Source organism: Myxine glutinosa, chromosome 11 (assembly GCF_964187855.1).
Source record: "Myxine glutinosa chromosome 11, kmMyxGlut1.1, whole genome shotgun sequence".
Classification (NCBI taxonomy): domain Eukaryota; kingdom Metazoa; phylum Chordata; class Myxini; order Myxiniformes; family Myxinidae; genus Myxine; species Myxine glutinosa.
In genome coordinates, this window is record NC_136271.1 from 25,303,691 (window position 1) to 25,331,470 (window position 27,780).

At 45.8% G+C, this 27,780-nt stretch overlaps 1 protein-coding gene across 2 annotated transcripts in view; it reads left to right on the plus strand.

The window, feature by feature from the left end:
- LOC137436512 (mitochondrial 10-formyltetrahydrofolate dehydrogenase) overlaps positions 1–27,780 on the plus strand; it is a 195,990-nt gene that overhangs the window by 77,980 nt on the left and 90,230 nt on the right. For both annotated transcript variants that reach the window (XM_068130372.2, XM_068130373.2), the window contains exon 12: positions 13,979–14,106. In XM_068130372.2, coding sequence (XP_067986473.2) covers positions 13,979–14,106 — 128 coding nt within the window. The remainder of the gene's footprint in view (positions 1–13,978; positions 14,107–27,780) is intronic.

Genomic DNA, 27,780 nt, shown 5'->3' on the forward strand with positions numbered 1-27,780 from the left:
AAGGCTGAAGTTAATCTATCAAATAAAATTATTTAATGGACTTTAACAAGGTTAATTGTGTTGCACTCTTGGTTTCACTCAGAGCCAAAGCTTCGAGCTACTTGTAACAAAGCCTGTTCTATCATCATTTCAAAAATGAATGTGGAGCGTTTCCTGGGTGCGCAGCTTTTCAAGCGCAGCTCAGGAAGCAGCCACTATAAATGGGAGACAGATGAAGGCATCGATAGACACCATAGTTCCGCAATATACACTACATGGCCAAAAGTACAGTGTTGTGCTGTACAACAACAACAAAAAGTACAACAGTTGTGGTGACGTTGCTTCCAGAGGAAGTTCTGAACTCGGTAGTGAGTGTTGCAACTGAGGACAGACGATTTTTATGTGCTACGCACTTCAGCACTCGGCGGTCCCGTTCTGTGAGCTTTTGTGGCCTACCACTTTGCGGCTGAGCTGTTGTTGCTTCTAGACATTTCCATTTCACAATAACAGCACTTACAGTTGACCGGGGCAGCTCTAGCAGGACAGAAATTTGACGAAGTGACTTGTTGGAAAGTTGGCATCCTATGACGGTGCCACGTTGAAAGTCACTGAGCTCTTCAGTACGGCCCATTCTACTGCCAATGTTTGTCGATGGAGATTGCATGGCTGTGTGCGTGATTATATACAAGCTCAGGCAAAAGTACAGTCGTGGCAAAAAATATTTGCACACTTCCACTTTTTTCAAATAACTCACAATTTTCTCAAAAATAAGTTCAAATTGACAAAAGTATTTGGTCTCCACAATTCTTTATTTCCTTTTTAATATTACAGAATCTTTGTTTTTCATTCAGAACTTAATATATCCTTTTAAATCAGAAAATAAAAAGAAATGGCATTGACAAAATTATTGACACTCAAGACTTAATATATGGTAGCACAGCCTTTGGACAAAATAACTGCAGTCAAGCGCTTCCTATAGCCATGAATAAGCTTCCTCCACCTCTCTACTGGCAGTTTGGCCCACTCTTCTTGTGCAAACTTCTCCAGTTCTCCCAGATTTGAAGGGTGCCTTCTCCCAACTGCTGTTTTCAGATCTCCGCACAGGTTTTCAATGGAATTTAGATCTGGACTCATTGCTGGCCTCTTTAGAACAGTCCAGCGTTTTGTCTTGAACCATTCCAGGGTGCTTTTTGAATTGTGTTTGGGGTCATTGTCCTGCTGCAAGACTCATGACCTTCGACGGAGACCCAGCTTTCTGACACTGGGTTGAACATTGCGCTCCAAAATGCCTTGGTAATCTCCTGATTTAATGATGCCACGCATGCATTCAAGGCACCCAGTGCCAGTGGCAGCAGAGCAACCCCAAAACATCACTGAACCTCCTCCATGTTTGACTGCAGGGAAGGTGTTATTTTATTTGAAGGCTTCATTTTGTTTTCTGTAAACATAGAGATGATGTGCTTTCCCGAAAAGCTCTAATTTGGTCTCATCTGTCCACAGGACATTTTCCCAGAAGGATTTTGGCTTGTTCATGTGTTTTAGCAAACTCCAGTCGAGCTTTCTTTGCAGTAGGGTCATCCTTGGTCGACTACCATTGATCCCCATTTCATTGAGTTGGCAACAGATGGTGCGAGTTAAAATTGTCGTATCTTGTGTCTGAAGGTCAGCTTGAATATGTTGGCAGTTGATTGAGGTGCTTTCTCCACCATTCAAACAATACTTTGCTGCAATCTTCGATCAAGTTTTCTCTTGCGGTCATGCCCAGGGAGGTTTGCTACAGTGCCATGGGCCTTAAACTTCTTTATAACATTGTGTACGGTGGACATAGGTACATCAAGGTCTCTGGTGATGGACTTGTAGCCTTCAGATTGTCCATGCTTGGCTACAATCTTGTCTGACCTCAGACAATTCTCTGGTTTTCTTTCTTTTCTCCATGCTCATTGCAGTACACACAGTGACACAAGACAGCAGAATGACTCCTTTTCTCTATTCAAACTGGTTGAATGAGTGATTTTTATATTGCCGGCACCTACAACTCACCATAGGTGAGTTCAAATCCAAAGTAATGGTGAATCACCTGCTTGAAATCTAATTATTTCGAACAACTTCTGAAAGGAGTCAATAATATTGTCCAGGCCATTTTAGGATTTCTGTATGGAATAGGCTAAGATTTCGTATTTTTTTCAGCTTTTCTTTGTTTTGTTCCACTGCAAACCAAAGAAATACATATGGTATGTATACATACAGTATACACGGTCCCCGAACAACAACCACGGTCCCCGAAAAAGGCCAACCCCCGCTTTGTGGGGAAAAATGGCCTCTAAAGGTGTTTTTTTTTATACCAAAACATTTTTTAATTTCAACAATTTTCTGGAAGAAATGAATTGTGCATTATTTGAAAAAAGTGCAAGGGTGCCAATATTTTTGGCCACGACTGTATACCTGTCAGCAATGGGTGTGGCCGAAACAGCCAAATCAATTGGCCTCTAAAGGTGTTTTTTTTATACCAAAACATTTTTTAATTTCAACAATTTTCTGGAAGAAATGAATTGTGCATTATTTGAAAAAAGTGCAAGGGTGCCAATATTTTTGGCCACGACTGTATACCTGTCAGCAATGGGTGTGGCCGAAACAGCCAAATCCACAAATTAGAAGGGGTTTCTGCATACTTTTAGCCATGTAGTTTATATACATATATATATATATATATATATATGTATGTATGTATGTATATATATATATATATATATATATATATATATATATATATATATATATATATATATATATATATATATATATATATATATATATGTGATGAAAAGTGTTATTGCCATATTGCAGCAAGGAGGAGCAGTTGTTTTTTTTTGTTTTTTTTTTGTATACAGAATCGAGGCTCGTGAGAGAGCTAACATTCATCACACAAACAAATCAAACAGACAAACAAAGTATATAAAAAAGGGAGCCGTAGACAAGATGGTGAGAGAAGGGGAAGCACATAAACACAACATTTGAGGGCAGGTACATCGGGAATGTGTGGGAGGGAGAGGGCTTGGGGGGAGGCGGTGTGGGTAGGATGGAGGGGGGGGGGGGGCTGGGAGAAGTATAAAACACAAGGACACCAAGGACTTCCCAGACAGAAGTTGGTATTTCAAAAAAGTGGATTTGGGGTGAAATTAGCGGGGGTAGAAAAGATCAAGGTTTTGGATGGGGGAAAATAAGAGATGGTGGTGAACAGCTGTTTTAAAGACCCGGAGGGAGGAGTGGGATTGATGAGAGTGAGGGAGTTTGTTCCAGAGGCGGGAGTAAAGAGGAATGAAGGAGTGAAGGTGAGCAGAGAGTCTTGATTTTGGCAGTTTAACCATAAGAGGGTTGCAGGCAGATCTTGTGCGACCTGTAGGAATATTTGGGGGACAGAGCCCAGAGAGAGCTGGAGGAGCAAGGACGGAGAGGAGTCGGTAGAAGACAGAAAGACGGTTGGGTGGGAATTGAGAAATGGAAGGCAAGGTAGGAGAGTTGCATTGGGAAGGAAAAGGGAAAGGATTTTAGATCTTCTTATTTTGAATGTAGCAAGGTGTGGGATAGCATCAGTGGCTGAGGACGTGGCTGTGCTACTGCTGCAGCACCACCCTGTAGGTTAGGGTAGGAATTTGGAATTTGAACATGATGCTGGTGATAGCTTGTCTTCTTTTCTTGAAGGACATCGTGAGATCTTTAATGTTCACCTACTAATGCCGGTAAGTGAGACGCACAGTTTAACGTCCATCCGAGGGATGCTCACGACACATAATGTGTGCGTGTGCGTGCGTGTGCGCATGTGCATGTGTGCATACACACACATATATCTGCTTTGAATCAATCTGAGAATTTGCCAATCAGTAGTGAGACCAGTCGATCAACTGGTTTCATAGTCCAATTACATTCATTTTTCCATGGCTATTGAGGTATCTTGAAATGGGACATACCACTTTCGGGTTCACAGACTGATGGCATTTTATATATCTAGCAGAAAAGCCCGTCAAAATGAAGGGCGACCTTTCTGTATGTTCACACTATTCAGCTTTAAAAACTCGTGCTAAAACCGAAATTACGTACAAAAGCCTTTATTTATTTTGCTGGTGTATAGTATAAACGATCGTCAAAGTGACGGGTTGGAGTTGTTTTATTTGAAACCTCAAATGTATATATAGATATTTATACTTCGTAGGTTCAACATGCCTTACCTCCAAGACTATTTTATTTTATCTGCATGTGTTGTAATCAAAACGTACGTTTCCGAGAAGTCCTCTTGAGTGTAATGTAAAGCATTTGCATTATGTAACGGTCAAATGTACAGTTACCTGGATTACAAACATGAAAAACATGCCCATTGCTTATGATGGGTGACCCTTCTGGTTTTTTTTCACACTATTCAGCCTTGAAAACTTGGGCTAAAACCAAAATTACACACAAAACCCTCATTTATTACACAAATTGCTCATCCCTTTATTTTGGTATTGTTGTGGTATTCTATTGTTGTATTTTATTGTATATATTGTTGTGGTATACAACACAACAACATGCATTTTAAAGGCCATTTTCCCTGCTGGAGCAGGGGTGAGCCTTGCGGTCCCCATGACAATCTTCTCCATTTTGCCCTATTTTCTGCGTTTCTCCTTGTTAACCCCCTTGCCCGCATTTCTTCTTCCACCATCTTTAGCCAAGTCTTTCTCGGTCTTCCCCGTCTTCTACTTCCTTCTACATTCATTTCCATCACTCTTCTCAACCAGTCACTTTCATCCTTCCTCAACACATGACCAAACCATCTCAACCTGTTCCTCTTCACAGCATCAATCACAGGCTCTATTCCCATCATCTTTCGCAATTCATCATTTGTCTTCCTCTCTCTCAACGATACTCCACACATCCGCTGAACCATTCGCATTTCCACCCTTTCCAACCTTCGTTGCTGCTCTACGTTCATTACCCATGTCTCACTCCCATAAATCATAACACTTCTCACACATGCAGCACACACCTTTCCCTTCAGCTTCAACGACACTCCCCTCATCATCAGCACGCCACTCAATTCCCGAAACTTCTTCCATGCACAGCTCACTCGAGCAACCGTTGCCGAGTCTGATCCACCTTCTCCATTCAGCATGTCTCCGAGGTAGCAAAATGTTTTCACACCTTCCAGCTTCACGCCGTCTCCAAGATCCAACTCAACATTTCCGCCATCTGCAGCTCCCTCTGTGCACACCTTACATTTGAATGTAGCTGCCACACTGGTTAATGACCCTCTCAGACCACTACATTTTTGATGAACCCACTCAGCGCACATTGTACACTGAATGGAGTTCACTCCGACACCCTTCCTACACACAGCACAGGGCCACTTCCCTGTTCTTTCCACCTCACCACATGCTTTACCACTTGCCATCACCTTCGTCTTTCCGATATTCACCTTCAGACCTTTTGTCTCCATACACTCCTTCCACGTGTTCATCTTTTCCTTCAATCCATCCATACTTTCCGCAATCAACACCAGATCATCTGCATACAACAACTCCCACGGTAAACCCTCCTTTACGTTCTGAGCCAGCACCTCCATCACAGCTACAAATAGTAGTGGACTTAGTACCGACCCCTGATGCACTCCCACCTTCACCTCAAACTCACCACTGTTCCCGTCCTTTGTCCTTACAGCTGTGCGCGCTCTTTTGTACATTGCCATCACTACTCTGATCAACCATTCCTCCACTCCTAACTTCCTCAATGCCCATGTCAATACTTTGCGTGGAACCCGATCGAATGCTTTCTCCAGATCAACAAACCCAAGAAACAACTTCTTCCTCTTCTCCATGTACTTCTCCTGCAACTGCCTCACAATGAAAAGCGCATCTGTCGTTCCTCTTCCTGGCATGAATCCAAACTGCATTTCGTCGATCTTCACTTTCTTCCTTATCCTCCTCTCCAACACCCTTTCCAATACCTTCATTCCATGCTCCAATAACTTTATCGCTCGGCACGAGCCACACTCCAGAGGGTCACCTTTCCCCTTGTATAGAGGGACGAGGGTACTCAGTTCCCAATCCACTGGAATGCGGTCTTCTTTCACCACCAGATTACAGATCTCTGTCATTCTCTTCACACCCCAACTTCCTGCTGCCTTCAACATATCTCCCACAACTCCCGTCGGCCCTCCCGCTTTTCTACCCTTCATTGCTTTTATCGCTTCCTCAACTTCCTTCTCAGTTATCTTCTCTGCCGGTCCTAAAACTGGGTTACTCTCTATGTTGCCATCCCATTCATTCTCTGTATTCAACAGCATTTCCATATATCTTTTCCATCTTCCTTTAATTCCATCTGGGTCGACAACGATTTGTCCCACTTCATCCTTCAAGCAACTCACACCCATCACATCACACCTCTCTTTCGCTATCTGCTTTGCAATCCTGAATACTGCTTTCTGACACTTCCGAATCCAAGCGTTTTCCGAACATTTTCCTACATGCCTCCTGCACCTTTGCTACCTCTTTCTTTGCAGCCTTCCTGGCTGCCTTATAACTTTAATGCTCTGCTGTTTCTGCTCCCGTACCCTTCACCTTCTGCCACTCCTTGAACCTCTTCCTCTTCTCGTCAATCCTCTTTCCAACTTCATCATCCCACCACCATGTTTCCGAGTGCCTCGGTGGTCCTTTTGTCCATCCACATACCTCACCAACGGCTCCCAACAGACTAGCTTTCATTGACATCCAACCACCTTCAAGCTCAACCACATCATCCTCGACCCTACTCAGCCTCTCTTTTAATGCCTCCCTTACTGTCACCTCTTTCAACCTCCACACCTTCATTTTCGGTGGGTACTTCACCCGCCGAGCTCTCCTCACACCTTTCACCCTTACGTCGCAGACAACCAAGTGGTGCTGTGAAACAGCCTCCTCCCCCGGGATCACCTTTGTGTCCCGGAGGTGCCCCCTATCTCGCCTACGCACCATCAGGTAGTCAACGGTTGTCGTCGACCCACCTGACGTGTATGTAACAAGCTTATTTTCCTCTTTCTGGAACTGAGTATTACAAATCAACAAATCAGCTCCATCAGCAAACTCCAAAATCCTTTCACCTTCTCCATTTCTCACACCATATCCGTAACCCCCATGAAGTCCGTCAAAACCATCCATACTCCTTCCCACATGTCCATTTAGGTCTCCTCCTACCACAACAACTTCCTCATCTTTCACGTTTTCCATCAGCTTCTCTATCGCACACCAGAACTTGTCCTTCTCTTCATCGCTTCGACCAACCTGCGGAGCATATCCCGAGATGACATTCACCAAGAGCTTTCCAATCATCATTTTCACCATCATCAACCTATCACTCACTCTAGTCACACTCACCACACTGTCTACAAACTCCTCAGAAAACAGGACACCAACACCATTCACGCCCTCCAGGCACCCTTGCCACACAAACTTGTATTTCTGTCCCTGCCTACCTTTCACCATTCTCACACCACTTCCCTTCCATCTCGTCTCTTGCACACAACATATGTCCACTCTTCTTCTGACCATTACTTCCACCACTTCTCCTGATCTCCCTGTCATTGTCTCTACATTCCATGTCCCAAACCTCAGAAACCGATCTCCACTTCGGGCTGTACCCTGCCCACATGTAGTTGTAATTGTCATGTGTATGTGGTATTTTATTTATATTTTGGTATTTTGTATAGACAGCTGTGTTTATCACTTCTGAAAATTAAAAGACTCAGATAATATACATGAGGCAAAAACAAGGCTAATGCTTATGGTGGGTGACACTTCTATATTTTCATACTAATAAGCCTTGAAAACTCGAGATAAAACTGAAATTACATGCAAAAAGCATCATTTATTTTACAAATGGCTGATCTCTTTATTTGGGCAGTGTATAGGCGACAGAGCACTCACTGCCTCAATCACTCCCGAAAATAATAAAAATAACGCAGGTTACGTACATGAAGCGTAAACATGCCTCCTGTTTATGTGCATATTTATAAAACATCATGGTTATATAGCTTGTATAATTCCAATTGCACTATCCTATGGGCTTACACCAGAGGCCTGAAGCCTGAGGCCTGAAGCCTGAGGCCCATCTGTACTGGTGCCTTAACAAAATGGTGGATGTTTTAAAAAAAAATTCAGGTTACAATTGTGGGTGGAGTTGGGCCAGCTGTCCAACCAATGGGACAAAGGCAGTACATCGATTGTCCATCCATCCATCGAAACATACATGGTCCAAAAACGACGATCCTGCTTTTATATATACAGTAAAAACTCTCAAATCCAAAATTCTGGAATATCCAAAAATCTGAACAAAATTCAAACTTCAAAAAAAATAAACTTCCGTACATCTGTAGATTCAAACCTCCCGGTAAAATGGCGACTGAGTTTGTGAAGGCTGCTGCTCCGTAGTCCTGTGCCTGTTTGTTTGAACCTGTTGGTGGTGTTACTCCATCCTTTTCGCAAGCTGTTTCTGTGTTTATGCCTTATTCTGCCCTCATAATGTCATCCAACAAGCATCCAAGTGATAGTGGTGCGAAGAGGAAGCATGTTACACTTACAATCAAAGAGAAAATTGAAATTCTGCAGAAGTTAGGAGATGGTGTGGAACCGGAGGGAGTTCTATGCTGTTGATAACACTCCACTATTTATGACATAAAAAGGCAACGTGACAAGCTGTTAAAGTTTTACTCTAATACTAATTCAAATAAAGGCCTTGATAACTGTAAAATCTTGCCTGGAGATAGATCGGCGGACCTCGATGATGCTATTTATTAAGTGATCTGTGTGAGTTTTTGCCTGGCCAGTGCTACAAATTTAAGTTACGTCACGACATTCGATACGTGTAAACGCGTGGTGAGAAAGTGTCTGCAGATGAAGAGGCCGCTGAAAAGTACATAGGTTTTTTTTTTCACAATTGGTGCAAGATGAAAATTTAACTTTAACTTTAAGCTTTCAGAATCATTGGAATCTCCCATGATGAAGCTGATTCTGAGTGCCTTTCTCTCACTCATCGCAGGCAGGTTGGTGGTATTTCTGTCTTCTACTGACCCCTCTCCGGCCTAGCTCCTCCAGTTCTGTCTGTGCTCTGTCCCCCAAATTTTCCTGCAGGACGCACAAGATCTGCCAGCAACCCTTTTCTGGTGAAACCGCCAAAATCAAGACTCCCCAAACCCACCCCCCACCCCCCCCCCCGGCCCTCTCTCTTCCACAGATCTACCGACGTCCCTGTTCTCTACTGTTGTTGTATCTGAGGTGTATCTACTGTTGCTGTTGGGAGGTGGCTTGTATGCTTTCCTTTCTCTCTGCCTCTTTTCTCCCGCTCCCTTTATTTATTGTATGTTTTATGGGTCTGTGCTTGTTCTTTTGTGTGTAATGTGTTAACTCTTACATGAGCCTTGACTCTGTATACAAAAAAAACAAAAAAAAAACAAACTCCTGAACAGATTTTGAGTCTGATCCATGCATGCATCCTCCACTACCTCTCATTGCTCCCCACACCCATTATTTGTCCAAATCCCCCTCTATTTTTGTCCTTCTACCCTGCTATTAGTGTTTCCCCACTCTCTCTACTGTTCCTTCAGTTATGTTGTGTCCTGCTCCATTCAATGTTCCAGCTCTTCCTTGAGCCTAGACGTGGTATACAACAAATTAAAAGTTTCGTATTAAAAAATCCTAAAAATTCTGTAATCCACATACTTTTCAGTCTCAAGGAATACGGATTTTAAAGTTTTCACTGTGTTAGATTGTCCGATAATTAATTAGCTGCTATGGGAAAGTCCCAATGCGTATCCAACTACACCTGGTTTGGCCTACAACCAAAAACCTTCACTGTGATTTCTCAGTAAGATGGATAAAATTGGATAAAACTAGAATTGCAGTTAACATATGCTCAATCTCCATACTGAAAGGTGTGATGTACTGAAAGGTGTGATGCTTAATTGTGCAGATGTGCAAGTGATGAACTTGAATGGCAGTTAGGTGCTAATTTTCTTCATGTAGTTTCATAACAGTTTATTACTAGTAGCTTGCACCAGACGAGCTGCGTCAATGGCAGCTGGCAAACGTTGATCTCTATTTCCCCCCATGGAGCATTGGATGTGTAAGAGACCATTCCCTGCTCAAGATGATGCTGTGAGATTACCTAATTGGATTTCTTAACTGAACATCCTGCCACTTGCCTTTATATTTTGAGTCAGTTCTTTTCTCGACGCATTTCAAATGATAAGAATTTGAAACCTCAGCGCCAATGTGATTATCTGATCAGAGCTAGGTAGTGTTTATGTAGATGGCGTTACCAGTTTCATTAATAGCAGCCACCCCGGAAAATAGTTTCAGTTTCAGGGTCATAAACAGGGACTCTGGGTCAGCAGCACAACTCAGAGGTGATGTCCTCGGCTTTGTGCTGCAAAGTGCTCCAACTGTTCTGGGTTTCTGAGAGTTCTTCCGATTTTCTGTGTTCCATGGTAAAATTTCCCATCTCTTAATTGCTTCCAAATTAGTTTCACAAGAATCCCGTTTATTCTTCACTTTGCGGCACATTTTTACCTTCGCCCAATGTCATGCTTGTGTCCTATGTTTGATGCACTGCTGTTGTTGTTCATTGATCAGCCAAATTTTGACCTATTGTTTCAGTCGAATTTAGTGAATCAGTTTGTTTTCATTTTAGTGATTTAGTGAATCAGCCTGGTGTTGGCTTAGCGGTTAGGGTGTCGGCTTGAGATCCAAGGATCCTGGGTTTGAATCCCGGTCGATCGCTGAATTAACGCCAGGGGGGTTGACTCAGCCTGTCATCCTTCCGAGGTCGGCAAATTGAGTACCAGCTTGCTGGGATGAATGATCACGGTGTGTACCCCGGTTTAGAATAGGTACGCTGTATCCCTGTGCATCGTAAGAGGCGACCAAGGGTTGGCGTCAGGAAGGGCATCCGGCCATAAAAACATTGCCTCAAATAGGGAACCATGATTGTCATGGGGCCCGCAAGGCTAACCCCCGCACTAGCGGGGAAAATGGCCTTAAAACGATCATTCATTCATTCAGTTTGTTTTCATTTTGATCAATCAGATTTGCTGTGGAAGACGCCATTTTATTCTACCTTCATGCGGATAAATGTCATCAAAGAGTGAAGAAGGAACTTTTTTGTGCATTAAAGTCAATAAAGAAGGCAAGAGAGTATCGTTGTAAATAATGCACCATAGCCCTATGAGCTCCCTGGCATTACTGAGAGCAAAAAGGGACCAGAGTTTGCGTTTTGTTAGCCGTGCTCGAAAGACGATCTGGTTAGCAACGGAGGGAAGAATGACTTAAGTATTGTCTTCATCCTTCCATTAACGCATTGCATATTCTATTGGCTACAGGAAAAGGGAAAGGGCATCACCGGAAAGGAATTTCTCGATCAAGTCCAATATTGCCTTTCAAGGTAGTTTTGGATAAGTCCACGAGGGGGAGGTCCATGTTCAACCTTTTTTTAAGGTAACGTTCTGAATATGGTGGAGAATGTGTGGGTAAAAGTGCTTTTCGGGACAAGTGTCCGTAACATCGTGTGTGCGAGGATTCTGTTAAGAGTTAGAGTTCAGAATAGTATCGTAGGGATATTAGATTCAAGAAAGTGAAAGTTTGATAGCATGATGGGAGATTTGGACAAAATACGAGGAAGGCAATCGGCACCAGAAAAATGGGAAATCTTCAAGGTGCAAATATGCAGTTTACAAAATAAGTATATTCCAGTGAAGTTTTTATGAAATGAAATATATTTGAGCCTGGTGTTGGCTTAGCAGTTAGGATGCAGGCTTGGGATCCTAAGATACTGAGTTCAAATCCTGGTCGATTACTGATTTAACGCCAGGGTGCTTTACTCAGCCTGTCATCCTTCTGAGGTCGGCAAATTGAGTACCAGCTTGCTGGGATGAATGATCCCGGTGTGTACCCCGATTTAGAATAGGTACACCGTATCCCTGCGCATTACAAGAGGCGACTAAGGGTTGGTGTCAGGAAGGGCATCTGCCAATAAAAACATTGCCTCAAACAGGGAACCATGATTGCCATGGGGCCCACAAAGCTAACCTCCGCTCTAGCGTGGAAAAATGGCCTTAAAACGATCATTCATTCATTCATTAATTCATTCCAGTGAAGTATAAAGTTACAGACAAAAGAGACTTGGTTGATTTAGCAGGGATATAAGGAGTGTGATTAAAGATGAGCAGAAGGCATTTATCATGTACAAAATAACAGGACTGGAGTCAGACTCGTACTAGTATAGGAGTAAACAGAGGCTAGTTAAGAAACCAACGAGGCAAGCCGAAAGAGATTATGAGGATATGGCTAAGAATATTAAACAAAATAGCAAAGCATTATTTAAGAGCATAAGGGATAAATTAACAGGTTAAGAGAAGGGTGGGACCATTGAAGAAAAACATAGGGAGATTGGTTGGTCTTCTTCTTCTTTTGTATGCAGCACAGGACTGCAGGTAGCATCATCGGCTGAGGGCACCGTTGTTCCTATGATGCAATGCCCGTATTACCAGTACACTGGTACTCATTTCGCCAACCTCGGAAGGATGACAGGTTGAGTCAACCCAACCTGTTGTTGATTCAATGACCGACCGGGATTCAAACTCAGAACCCTAGGATCCCAAGCCAGCAACCCAAACCGTTCAGCCAACACCACACTTCTGAGATTGGTTAGTGATGATGAAAGTAAGGTGGCAGTCTTATTATTTATTTATTTGCTTCAACATTTACACAAGTCAGATAAATTACTAGTATAGATGTAGGAAGTGAGGAATGATGTTTAGAGGAGTTCCAGGTTGGAGTGGAGTAGCTTGGATGTAGGTAGGAAACCGAAGAGAAGATAAAGCCCCAGACTGGATACTATGTGGGTGAGGGAGATGGCAGAGAAGATACTCGTGATGTTAGCTGATAGTTCTAACAGCTCATCAGAGTCGGGCAGGAGAGTAGCAAGCATAATATGAGTTCCCTTGAAAGAAACTTCAATGCAGGTGAAGGCCATCATGCCGATCAAAGCATGTACCTGGACTGATACTAAAAAGCATTATATTAGCCGATTAATGATCTCCTCCAGCCCTCAGTCCCCGGTGATAAATTTGTAGATTAAATCAATGTTGTGTTGATAGATTTCAGGAATGGTGGGTGCAGATAGCCTCCTCCAGTGTCAAAGTTCCATGCATTCCATTGTACATTAAATTATGTTTTGGAATTGACCACCTTTGGTGGCCATTTTTCCTCGCAGAGTAGGGGTTGGCCTTTTTTGGGCACTGTGGTCCCCTTTTTGAAGCAATGTTTTATGGCCGGATGCCCTTCCTGCCGCCAACCTTGTTAGTCACCTCTTGCGACGCACAGGGAATTACCAGTGAACTGGTACTCTATTTGCCGACCTCAGAAGGATGGCAGCCTGAGTCAACCCCCCTGGCGTTAATTCAGCGATTGACCGGGTTTCAAACCTAGGATCCTAGGATCCCAAGCCGGCACCTTAACCGCTAAGCCAACACCAGGCTAGTACATTAAATATGTTTGGAATTAAACAGTACAAGTTCAATTCACTGGAATCGTCTTTGTATTGTATTGTTTTGAGCAAAGCAATAACAAGGGGTTTCTGTAAATGATGCATGTGCACTCTGTCGGATGTCACACGTTTTTTTTTCTGGTAGGTCTCCTCGGTATCACCCACTTGCGCTTGGACTCTTTTGAGCTGTCTTGTCTGAGTTTGAAATCCGGGCCCAACTATAAGCTGTTATCCCGGTGCTTTGCAGCAGGCATTGCATCAGTGAATGCGCTGTCCTTTTGAAGGAGCGTTAAGCCAGCTGTTTCCTCTGATAGCATTCACTTGTGTCTGCCAATGATCCCATGGTATCTTCAGTAAAGGGTAGGCTATTGCAAGGACTTTGAGAAGCAAGCACTGTGAGATAATAGACTTTTATGCAGGTAAATGCCACTCTTAAGTCCCACCGGATTCTCCCCAGGTTCTGTGCCGCGTTTCATATGCTTCGGCTGCTGATGTGGACCGGGCGGTTGAGGCCGCCAAAGAAGCATTTGAGGAGGGCGAGTGGGGCCGCATGAATCCACGGGATCGGGGCCATCTTTTGTACAGGTGAGGCAGAATATTGTATATACCCATTAAGTCACGAACAATAGGTGGAGGATTTTTATCAATCATTTTAATCTTCTTCTTTGATGACAATTTTATTCCCACTTTCTTGTGGGGTTGACCAGGGGAAGCTTGGCCTACGTCTTTCATGAACCGGCTGGCCAAGCCTGACTTTTGACCAAGGCTGGGGAAGGAATTTGGAATTTGTTCCTGGTACCGGCAATAGCTCACCTACTCTTTGCGAAGAACATCCATCGTGGGATCTTTAACGTCCAACAACTAATACCGGCATATGGGACGCCAGTTTAACATCTATCCGAGGGACGGCACACACATTGATGAATCATCCTGCCTGTGAAACATCAGCATGAGAGTTTATAGCTGGGTTGGGATTCAAACCCAGGCTGGACAGCATAGAGGTGTGCGTACATCTAGGCCATCCTGCTAGCCCTTATCAATCCTTTTAATAGTCACAAGAAATGTCGACATTCTTATCACCCTAATACAGCCTGGATATCGCTGGTTATTCTTTTTTTCTCCTTCCCTTCATTCACACAAATGGCAGCAGAGGGCACCAACTGCAAATTATTCGGCAAATGATGGGCTGTTTTAAGCATCCTCCGTAGCAGATTGTTTAACCATTACAACTTGAATCCTGTCATAATTTGCCTCCTTATCTACCTTTAATATCCACAGATCATTATTTTCTGTGCTTGGAAAGAACTGTGAGAAATTATTTTACGAACACAACACATTATCTTATTGGAATGAAATGAAGCACCAGCAAGTTACCCTTGTCATTTGTGGTTGCATTGACATTCCACTTTGAGGAGGTGCAGTCCATACAGGAAGTGGTAGAAGGGCAAGGAGGACAGAATTTATTTGAGGGCAAAATGAATAAATAAATAAATAAATTAAAATAATATTCTTCGCTTTATTGATTTAGGGTGGAAGATGTGGAGATAAACAGCAAGTTGCAAATTAAAGAAGAAATTGAAGCCTCAAATCGAATGTGCTCCAGTCGCTTTTGCACATGCACACCAAAAGGTTCGGAAAAGTGATCAGGCAAACGTGCGGTAAGATGATTTTAGTTAATTGCGATACTGAGAATTATCTATCATATCAATTACTGGCATTGTACTGCAAAGCGGAAGAGACGGAAGAATTGGAGACTGCGTGAAGCTGGAAGGTGTGAAAACATTTTGCTACCTCGGAGACATGCTGAATGGAGAAGGTGGATCAGACTCGGCAACGGTTGCTAGAGTGAGATGTGCATGGAAGAAGTTTCGGGAACTGAGTGGCGTGCTGACGAGGAGGGGAGTGTCGTTGAAGCTGAAGGGAAAGGTGTATGCTGCATGTGTGAGAAGTGTTATGATTTATGGGAGCGAGACATGGGTCATGAATGTAGAGCAGCAACGAAGGCTGGAAAGGGTGGAAATGCGAATGGTTCGGTGGATGTGTGGAGTATCGTTGAGAGAGAGGAAGACAAATGATGAATTGCGAAAGATGATGGGAATAGAGCCTGTGATTGATGCTGTGAAGAGAAACAGGTTGAGATGGTTTGGTCATGTGTTGAGGAAGGATGAAAGTGATTGGTTGAGAAGAGTGATGTAAATGAATGTAGAAGGAAGTAGAGGACGGGGAAGACCGAGAAAGACTTGGCTAAAGATGGTGGAAGAAGAAATGCGGGCAAGGGGGTTAACAAGGAGAGATGCAGAAAATAGGGCAAAATGGAGAAGATTGTCATGGGGACCGCAAGGCTAACCCCCGCTCTGGCAGGGAAAATGGCCGTAAAATGCATGTTGTTGTTGTTGTTGTACTGCAAAGCACTATCACTATCATACGTAACACTATGGCAGCTGTGGACTTGTCAGGTAGCATCATTCGCTGCCTGGATATGTGCAGGGTATTATCACAGTGAAAATTGATGAAATGCAGGACAAATTGGAATTGGCTAATCATTTTTAGGAAATTTCGAGATGTGCCTCCTAAAGGCTCTGAAAGACTTGCGATTAGAAAATTATTAGGGACAAAGGATGTAATGCATTTTAGAAACCTCTTACACTCTGCCAGTTTAGCAATGTCGTTAGACATTTTCAGGGGTTTGTGTGATGAGGTACTTTCTGCCCCTCCCCTGCTCCTCCTGGCAAAAGCAAGAGGGGAATTTCCTGCCCTCTACCATGCTACGGTGTCTCAGAGTCCATATCATGTCATACGATGCCATAAGAGCAGGAGATTTTGCTATTTTAACAATGCAAGGCTCTCGAGGGTTTTGCAGGATAGCTTGAAAGTAGCACATTCACCTTTGAGCTATTGTTTGTGTTTCATCCCTGACCTGACTCCAAGTTGTCATCCTGGTGTTTTGCAGGCAGGGTCTTGCATTGATGCATTCACCATCTATCTCGTGGGATGTTAAGTTGGAGACCTTTCTGCCAGCATTGGTTGTTGGTGGACGTTAAATATCTCAGTGTCTTTCCCAAAGAGGCGCCCATACACTGTCCAAATTCCACATTTCTGCCCCGACTATTACTCCTTTGAAGGCAATGGCAAATAGCTCAATGTATTTCTTTGCTCAGGAAGCTGCAGTAGTCTTAAATAGCCTGGAAAGGGCAGGCGATTAATCCAATCTCATCTAATTCTCCAGATTCTACAAAAAAATCCTGTTCAGAGTTGCTTAATTTTTTGTAACAGAGAGATGAAGATTAATGTTAGAACTGGTTGGATGACAGTCGACAGGAATGGCGGAAGGTTGATGTACGAATGTGTGGACACGAGTCTGAGGGTCTTTCAAAATGTTTCGAGCCTGGAACCAAAAAGGGAAAGCCGCTGCCTCTTGAAATTGTATACACACAATCCTTGTTTCTCAACGAATCCCATGTAACATTGAGGCACTTCCGCATTTAATGTGAAGGATTATATGGGCTCTCAAAGGAAAATGATTTTTGCAGGTCCTGCAACCAATTAAACAGCAAAAACAACCTCATTTGACTCAAGATGGCTAACCCCCAAGATTCCAAATAACTGTAGTACTGTACCTTTATCAGAGATTATCTCCAATTTGGCATGTGAATTTCCACAAGTAATGTCCAAACCACATGGGTTGTTAAAGTCGTTTTGTGGCACATTGGACATTTTGCACATTTTGTGGCACAGTGGGGATGTGAAGGTCAGAAGAACGAGTGTGCTTGAGCGAATCTGTTTGTTTGTTTGTTCCGGGCCTAGCTAGACTAGGCTAAGAGTAGCGGCTGAAGGGTCTCGTTGGGAAGGGAATTTGTTCCCAATGCAACGTGGAATATTTATGGAGTTTGCTATGAATATCATTTGACAGCATAATAGTCACTAACTGTTAAGACTGCTAAGGTTTATCGGTCAAGTAAATCGACAAAAAGGTAATTATATGTTGATATAATTGAGTGAATTGTTTGTTGTTATGTACAGTGCATTCAGAAAGTATTCAGACCCCTTCACTTTTTTCACATTTTGTTATGTTGCAGCCTTATGCTGAAATCGTTTAAATTCATTTTTTCCCTCATCAATCTACACTCAATACCCCATAATGACAAAGAGAAAACAGGATTTTAGAAAGTTTTGCAAATTTATTAAAAAGAAAAAACTGAAATATCACATTTACATCTCCAGCCTAATGAGAACTTAAATTGCTTTTGGTTCATGTTTCCATTAATTTTCTGGAACTGGGATATTGAAGTTTTTGTAGATGTGTCAGTGGATTACTCTACGTATGTGTCAGTGGATTACTCTGCATACCTGCATACGTGTCAGTGGATTACTCTACATATGTGTGTCTGTCCTTGGTTGTTATCTCCAAATATGGGTTTCAGAAGGTGGAACTCACAGGTCTTGGTGTGTGTGTGTGTGTGTGTGTGTGTGTGTGTGTGTGTGTGTGTGTGTGTGTGTGTGTGTGTGTGTGTGTGTGTGTGTGTGTGTGTGTGTGTGTGTGTGTGTGTGTGTGTGTGTGTGTGTGTGTGTGTGTGTACGTACTACACAAAAGAATTTAAGGGTCAAAGGAAATTTTTTGATCATTTTTGTAAGTATGTCTTTTTAAGCCAGATAGGGTTAGAATATCCCCCTTTGGGTTGTCATTTGGACTACAGACATCACGTTATTATGGGACATGCAATCATTGCACTTATCTTTAGAAACTTTTTAAGTTAACCCAGATTTCCTTTTCATGGATTTGAAGCACGAACTTAGTCAGACTAAACTGACAAACTGCCTCGAAACACCCATTGTGACACCTCATGCACCATTTGCACATGTTTTGCATGAGTGTCATTCCATGCATGCCAATTTTAGCAATAAAATGGCTGAGCATTTTCCATTCATCATCACTTGAAATTTGAAGATGGTTTGACGACAACTCAGCATCCAAGACAGGGGAAGGGCCATTGGCTGGCTACAAGATGGACAAACTCATAGAACTGTGGCTCAGCGTCTAAATGTAAGCCAAGGCGTTATCGGCAGACTCTGGCAGAGGTTCAGGACAACTAATGCTGTTGAGAATCGCCCCCGTTCTAGAAGACCCCGATCAACAACAGCATGAGAAAACCGCTTCCTGATGATAACGGCGTTGCGACAGCGCTTTGTGACCGCACGGCATCTTCTGGATCACCTCGGAGCTGCCAGAGGCACCAACGTGTTCGACCAGACCATTAGGAATCGTCTGCGAGACTGAGGTTTGCGATGCCGGCGTCCTGCAGTCCGACCACCGCTACTTGACCGTCACAGAAGGGCTCGCCGAGATTGGTGCAGACGTCATATCCGGTGGAACCTGGTGGAACCGTGGTCAGTGAGCAGAGACAATGTTCACAGATGAGTCACGCTTCTTGCTCCAGTTCAATGATGGCCGGGCTCGTGTTTATCATCATCAAGGAGAGAGATTTGCTGATCTCAACGTTGCTCAACGTCCACCATTTGGAGGAGGAAGTGTGATGGTGTGGGCGGGGATATCCATGAACCACAGAACCCCTCTGTACATCGTCAACGGAAATTTGACTGGTCAGCGTTATCTCAACGAGATTGTTTAACCTCTGGTAATTCGACTTCTGCAGCGGATTGGACCAGGAGCTTGGTTCCAGGATGACAAAGCAAGACCTCATCGTGCCAGGGTGGTGACCGACTTCCTGCAGCAGCAGAACGTTCAGCACATGGATTGGCCTGCATATTCACCCGACTTGTCACCCATTGAGCATGCGTGGGATGAACTAGGGCGGCGAGTTCGATCACATCACGTCCCTGCTGTCAACCTCCGGCAACTGGCTCAGCGATTAGTCGCAGAATGGCAAGCGATCCCTCAACGTTATTTCCAACGCCTGATGAACAGCATGCGCCAACGTTGTCAAGAATGTGTGAATGCTAACGGTGGCTACACCAGTTACTGAAGCTTCTGCGACTTGTGTGAACATCATTTTGGGGGCTGCATGACTCTTTTTCATCAGGGTAATAAACTAGTGTCTAATCAAAAGTTTTTGTTTTGTGTTTTCTGTTCTTGAGCCATCAAAGAATTATTTTGTCATTAGTCGTCACCATTTTAGCTCGTTAGCTTATATTTATATGCACAAATATTTTTGACCCTTAACTTCTTTTGAGTAGTATATATATGTATGAGTGTGTGTGTGTGTGTGTGTGTGTGTGTGTGTGTGTGTGTGTGTGTGTGTGTGTGTGTGTGTGTGTGTGTGTGTGTGTGTGTGTGTGTGTGTGTGTGTGTGTGTGTGTGTGTGTGTGTGTGTGTGTGTATGTAAGTTGTTTTTGCCTGCTATCCTCACACGTGGATGGGCCTCAGGAGATGGAATGGAGATCTACTGGGTTTCAAACTATCCACCTCTGTTGTGGTATATATGTGTGTGGCCTAATTTAATAATTTTCAGGAAACTTTTGCCTTGACATATATATATGAATATATATATATATATATATATATATATATATATATATATATATATATATATATATATATATATATATATATATATATATATATATATATATATATATCGAATCTGTACCACATCTATTTCTGGTTAAGGCGTTTTTCTGTAGGTGTTTCTTCACCTCTCCCATTCTTCCTCTGTTCTGTCCTTGTGCTATGGTGTTGGCATGTTTTCTTCCTCTTCACTTTATTCATGTATTTATGGCTTTTCTTACTTATGACTTCATCTTAGCTACAACAATCTTTTTGTTGCTTTACTAAAGTCTAAATAAACCAATCTTGATCGAGTAACTCAACTTATTGCACCACAGTTTGCCACTCTATATAATTAATGTTTCATCCTGTATAGACTCTTAGTATATTTTTCCCTCTCTTCGTGTTCAACTCAGATTGAAAAAAATTTTTGGATTAATCTGATTTTGTTTTTCTAATTCTGCAATATTCTGTCCTCACTGTCCTTGTGCTATCTCTGTCCTTTATCTAATATATATTCATACATTCACTGCGACCCTCAGCTATTGCAATGAAATGAAGAATAGCCTTCATTTAAGGCCATAGCGTCGCCTGCATTGTGAATGCTCCTTCATTGTAAGCACCTATTATTTGTAGTAGTGCAAATTTACACTCCAAGGTGAACATCTCCTTCAAAATGTATTTCATACATGTTGCGATTCGGCAAAATACGTTGCTTTTTGCCGTTTTTTAATTGCTTGTACGGAAAGGCAGACTGCCACACAGTGCCTTAACAGCCAAATGCACCACTAAAGCAGTGGTGGATGCCAAACCATTCCGTTATTACCATCCCACGTCGTCCCACCATGCTTAATACGACTTGGCAAACGAGAAACGGCGCTCGTAATAATGCCTGGAGGCCAGTTGCATGCAGCCTTTGTGCTGTTGGCGTTGTACTTGCAAAATATGAGTGAAGAATATTGACCCAGTGTATTATGGCCGGAAAGCATTAGCAAGTGCTTTGGCATGCTTTCTCTCAACATGAATCGGGTCGTGGATTATTATATTCTTGTAAAGATCGCAACATGCATCTGTTCATCATACCAACTGTCTCTAATCCCATGCTGATGTGGTAATTATTGTGACTCTGTTGACAAGTTGACATGTGTCCAAAAAACAGCTCCTTGTCACGCTCCGTGCCCAGGAATTATACGGATGCACACACAAGATTTGGCATTCATCGCTAGTTGCTTCCTGTCCTCAACTGAATCACCTTTGATCCTGCTGCCATCCTGCTGTTCTTCCATCTGTCACCTCATTCCTTCTCTTGGTTTTTATTATTATTATTTCACACCATGAACTGTACCCTGCAATACTTCATATTTCATTCCTGAAACTCCTTTTTTTTTTTCTTTTTTTTTTTTGCTGCATCACTGAAAATTCCTACTTTCTTTTTTGATAAAGAAAAAAAAAAGGCTCAAGAAAATTTATTGTAAGCTATGCACTTGCAGTTGTTGCAGTTGCATTGCAGTTGTAGGCAGCGAGTTCCACAGTTTGGGTTCAGATAAGATGGGAACGGAGTAAAATGGGATGTAGAAGTTAAAAAAGGAATTCTATGTTTCAGAAAAGGGAGTGAAAAAATTTTTTGTACGTAATATGTTGATAGCCCATTACACACTGTCATCGTTGTCCTTTTTCAAGTTGAGAGTGAGTCCTTCAAGTTGCATTTTGATCTTTAAGAACCATGAATGAGTGTATGTTACCATTTGAAATCAGCTCAATAATGAATACTGTCGCGTGACTACCTTTGGTGAATACCTTAGGGTAGCACGGATGACCAAATGAGCTGTTACTGCAAGGTGTTCAGTTCAAAGGGCGGAGAATACGCGTGGGGAAACAAGATGGAGGGGGACAAACTGGAGCGCTTACCTTCACGGATCCCACCGGCAGTCCTCAAACCTGCAAAAAAATAACCCAAACGAAAACGGATTTAAAATGTACAAAAATAACAGGTTTATTGAAATAGATGCCGGTACAAAAACGCACGATAAACTAAATTCCTAACTTGAAGGACCCTCCACACCAGACCCAAACACGGACAAAGGGAAATATAATTATGTAAAAATAAAAGGTGTAATTTTAATTGCACTTAGCTCACTCGCCAGTGCATCTCGTCAAGACTCGTCCAGGTCCTGAGCGCGCAGTCTGGACACGGCTCTGGTGTTGGTGGGAAATCAGCTCGCTCCCGCGCTGCTAGGCCTCAGTACGCCCTTGTTGACTAGGCCGCGCCCGCTGGTGCGAAACAGGCCTTCCGCGTGAATTGAACGGGCTGCGTGGAGCCTGCTCTTCCACACAGTGCTCCTCCACCCGTCCTCTGCATGGAAAACTGCAGTCCCCGAGCCGCGGCTGTGCCTCTGCCCGAACACCAGCAAGATGTCCCAACACGGCCGCTCATGAAGGCACCCAAATCAGAAGGGACAAGAGTGGCAACAACTACCCTTTGCTTTCGTCTCCAGAACGACAAGGCACACGAGAGGGAAACGTCGGTCAGAGCGAGGAGCCAAGGGGAAGAGAGAAGAAGTGAATGTCCGCTCGCAGTGAGGAGCCATAGAGAAGAGGAAGAGCGAAGCGAAGAGAGAAAATGTCCGCTTGCGCGTTCTTTTATCACCCAGGCTCTGACGTCATCTGGGGTGCTCCGCCAATCAGCGAGTCGCTCCCTACCAGTCCTTCCCGTCAATCAAAACCCTGCCCAATCACGGCTCCTCGGGGCGTGGCCTCGGCCTGCCCGACCTGTGCACTTCCCAAGGCGGGGTTGTCAGCGGTCGGGCTTGATGCATGACTTCCGGTTAGCTTTTTAATTAGTGAGTTTAAATGCGGGTGATTGCATGGCTTGGCTATGTGTCTATGGTGTGGTGCCAAAAGGGACATAGGAAATAAATTGCAAAGGTAACGACGTACAAGGGATAATTACCCATAATCTCTGAGCTAATTAACATACCCCACTCCTCGTAATGGGGACAAAGATACACTTAATCCGAACACACGGTCTACCGGATCCCTACTTATAGTACATCGAGGTGGTTCTTCTTCTTTGCGACAGTCGGAGCACACTAATCTATATACTCTACCTGGCCTATGGTATCCCTACACCCTACAAATGTAACAATACAATTGGTGATTTATTAAAGAATGCATATTTTATTGAGATTCGATTTAAAATTTGTTCTGCTGGTCGTGTTGTGCAGCCATGACACTGATGGATTGTCCCAGTAGATTTGAGCACTTTGGGGCGATATCAGCATTAGATAGCATACACTTGTTGAAAGGTACCATAGGGTATTTTACCTTTGCATGTGGGTGCTCGCATGTAGGACAATGACATATATTGATAACAATGTCATAATAAAGCAGTCCATGTGATGCTGTAGCATCCAGGTAAACATCTCAGATGTTAAACGGGAATGGGATATCTTCCAAAGATCAAACAATCCTTTTTAACTCAACTGGACTATGTCCAGCTGAGTTTTTGACGACACCCAGTGTCCGTCGTCTGTCTGTCTGTCTGTCGTCTGTAAACTATTCGACGTCTACGCTCTAAAAGTCACAAATATTGATTAAATTTGATGAGACTTGTTATGCAGCATCTTTAAGACATAAACTAGTTTGGGATTGCATTTGGGCATTGCACGCTTCAGAAAACAGTTCAACAGATCAGATCAGAAAACAGTTCAACAAACCAAGGACGTGTACAAACTGGTCTTCAGCAAAAATTACACACTTTCACTGTGCATGTTCAATCTCAAGGTTTTTGTGCTTAGTAATGAGCGTAAACCAAGGCTGAAGATATATAAATGGAATACAGACTTGACAAGCCTGCAAAATGAGCGTTTTTGGCAGAAATACCAGAGGCTGTTTTTTCTCGCCCTTTACTCCAGGGCTTCAAGCAGGCAGTGCGCCATCACTTCACATCACCCCTCATTCTGACCCATGAATCCGTCATCAGTCCGTCATCTGTGGAGGATTTCACATCAAATAACACTCATTAACCCTTTGTGTGCTGCATCTTTTTTTTTTCTTTTTTTTCAAAATTTTCATTAAAAAATTACATTTTTTTGTCGTTTTCCAAAAAAAAAGAATTTTTCATCTTGTGACAAATGTGCGACAGCAGCACACAAAGGGTTAAACATTTGGACAGCATTGCTGAATTACAAAATTGACAGAACAAAAATAGCCTGTTTGTAATTCTTCTTTTCAGAGTAACTCAACATTGGTTTAAGCTCAGTACTTTGTTCAAACCAAATCTACTGTATTTTATAGTGGGGGAAGATCCATGACACCTCAATTTTTTCATAACTTGAAAGGATTCCACGAAAAGTAGGTGCAATTGCATATTTACGCATTGGGCAATGAAGTGCCAAGAGGGGTGGGCGGCACAACGACTGTCAATCAGCCTGATGGGGGCGGGGCCACAAAACACTGACCGTATCTACTAATTAGAATGTTAGATCGTCTATAATAAGAATGTACAGTGCTGTACTTTTACAATGTGAGTACATCTATAAAGTTTGGACGACAACATTTATAAACTAGAATGTCACGACAGAGCATACCGAGGTCAGGGTGAACAGTTTACGTTTTGTATCCCTCTGATAGGTCAGATCTGGATCCGGACCTGACTCAAAATCGAATTGCCTTGCTCTTGTTGCCTAACCAACTCATCCACAAAGTTTTGTCAAAGGTCGTGCATGACCTTTTGAAATATCATCCTGAAGCGCGGTGCTACGCGCGCTTGCTTGCACAACAAGAAGGAAGCGGACAACGCGGTGAGTTTAAGAGTCTTTATGAAAAGAGCTCACTGTAGCACTGGCACGCTCCGGGCTGCGCGCTCGGTGTATATCCTGAGGCCACGCCTACCCCTCGGGCGTGGCCACCACCCACTTGGTGCGCGGAATGATGTCACCATGCCAGTGGGCTTTCGTGTCCGTCACACGCGCCCCCCCAGAATTCCCGCGCACCTGGAGGGCCAGTTTGCGGGGCAAACGGATGACCCGGCCGAAGCGCCCTCTGGCGACCGGCGGCGTCCGGGGTGCAGGGATGCCAGCTGGGATGTCCCCGGCTGTACCCGGGATGGGTGCCGGACCGGGGGGCGGCGTGCCGGCAGTGCTGGGCGGTGCCGGGGGTCCGCCCGCCAGGGGGCGGCCCCGACGCGGGGGCCGAGCCACCGGCGGTGGGTGGTCCACGTCGAGGTGGGCCGGCTTGAATCGATCCACCGAGATGCGGTCGGGAGTACCGCCGATGTCCAAGGTGAAGTATTTCACCCCGGTCTCCAGCACGCGGAAAGGCCCGTCGTACGGGGGCCGCAGTGGTGTCCGGTGGGCGTCGTGCCGGACGAAGACATACTCCGCGGTGCGAAGCTCCGGGGCGACGTGCATGGGTGGGTGCCCGTGGTGCGCCGTCGGCACCGGGGCGAACCTCCGGGCAGTCTCCTGCAGCGCGGAGCGCTCCTGCGCCGCGGACCAAGGTGCCGTGGGGTCGGGGAGGAACTCGCCCGGCACCCGCAGCGGTTGTCCAAAGACCAACTCCGCCGCGGATGCGTGCAGGTCCTCCTTGGGCGCCGTCCGGAGGCCCAGCAGGACCCAGGGGAGCCTGTCGACCCAGCCGCCGTCGCGGAGGGTGGCCCGGAGCACGGCCTTCAACGAGCGGTGGAACCGCTCGCACAGGCCGTTGGCCTGGGGGTGGTAGGCCGTGGTTCGGTGCAGCTGGACCCCGAGCCCCCGCGTGACCGCGGCCCAGAGCTCCGAGGTGAACTGGGGGCCGCGGTCGGATGAGATGTCCGAGGGGGCGCCGAACCGGGCGACCCAGGTGGCGACGAACGCCTGCGCGACGTCTGCCGCCGTCGTCGCCGCCAAAGGCATGGCCTCCGGCCACCGGGTGGTGCGGTCCACCATGGTAAGGACATGGGTGAAACCCCGCGAGGGGGGCAGAGGTCCCACCAGGTCCACATGCACGTGGTCGAACCTACGTGCCGGACCGTAAACGGGGCCAATGGGGCCTGGGTGTGTCGGTGCACCTTTGCGCACCAGCACGCGAGGCACGTCCTGGTCCAGCCGCGGACGGCCTTCCGGAGGCCATGCCAGACAAACTTGTTGGCGACCAACCTCTGGGAGGCCTTCGTGCCCGTCAAAAGCCTGGCACTGCCAGCCTGCGGGCACGATGGGGCGAGGCCGCCCGAGGGAGACGTCGCAAACGACGGCCGTGCCCGCGCCGTCGAAGGGCACCTCGGTGACGCAGAGGCCCGTGACGGTGGTCCGCAGGGCCTGGACCCAGGGGTCGGCGGCCTGGTCCGCCGCCATCCGGGCATAGTCGATGCCAAGGTGGACTGCGTGGGCGACGGCCCGGGAAAGGCAATCGGCCACCGGGTTGTCCTTTCCCGTGACGTGCCGGATGTCCGTCGTGTACTCGGACACGGCCGCGAGGTGACGCTGTTGCCGGGCCGACCACGGCTCGGCGACCTTGCCCATCGCGAAAACCAGCGGCTTGTGGCCGACGAAGGCCGTGAACGCACGGCCCTCGAGCAGATGGCGGAAGTGCCTGCCCGCCAGGTGAAGCCCAAGCAACTCGCGGTCGAAGGTACTGTAACGGCGTTCTGGCGGGCGAAGCTGCCGGCTGAAGAACGCCAGCGGTTGCCAGGCACCACGCACCCATTGCTCGTACACCGCGCCCACTGCGTAGTCCGAGGCGTCGGAGGTGAGGGCGATCGGTGCATCGGGCGCCGGGTGCGCGAGCATGGTGGCGTTGGCCAAGGCGAGCTTCGCGCCCGAGAACGCCGCGTCCATCTGCTCGGTCCAGGTAACGTCACCTTTGCCCGGCTTCCCTCGACGGGCCTCGTGTAAGGGGCGCAGGAGCTGGGCGATGCGGGGCAGGAACCGATGGTAAAAGTTTACCATGCCCAGGAACTCCTGGAACTCCTGGAGCCCCTTGATCGTGCGGGGGCGCGGAAGCCCCTTCACCGCCTCCACTTTGGCCGGTAGGGGGACGGCCCCGTGCCTGGTGACGCGGTGCCCCAAAAAGTTGATGCCGGTGACGCCGAACCGGCACTTGGCGGGGTTCACGATGAGGCCATGCTGGCCCAGGCGTTCGAAGAGCGTGCGGAGGTGATGAAGGTGCTCTTCGCGGGACGCGCTGACGACGAGGATGTCGTCCAGGTAGACGTACAAAAAATCCAAGCCGCGCAAGACGCTGTCCATTAGGCGCTGGAATGCCTGAGCCGCATTTTTCAAACCGAAGGGCATCCGAAGAAATTCGAAAAGCCCGAATGGCGTGATGACAGCCGTCTTCGGGATGTCCTCCGGCCTGACAGGGACCTGATGGTAGCCGCGTATGAGGTCCACCTTTGAAAAGAAAGACATCCCCGCCAACCGGGCGGAGAAGTCCTGGATGTGGGGGACGGGGTAGCGGTCAGGGGTGGTGGCGTCGTTGAGGCGCCGGTAGTCCCCGCACGGTCGCCATCCCCCGCCGGGCTTGGGCACGATGTGGAGCGGGGACGCCCACGCGCTCTCTGAGCGCCGCACGATGCCGAGCCGCTCCAGCGTAGCGAACTCCGCTTTAGCTACGGCGAGCTTCGTCGGGTCGAGGGGGCGTGCCCGGGCGTAGACCGGTGGCCCGGCGGTGGCGATGTGGTGTTCCACCCCGTGTTTGACTGCCCCCGCCGAGAAAGTGGGCCGCGTGAGGGCCGGGAAACCCGCGAGGAGGCGGGCGAATTCGTCCGCTGCCGGAAG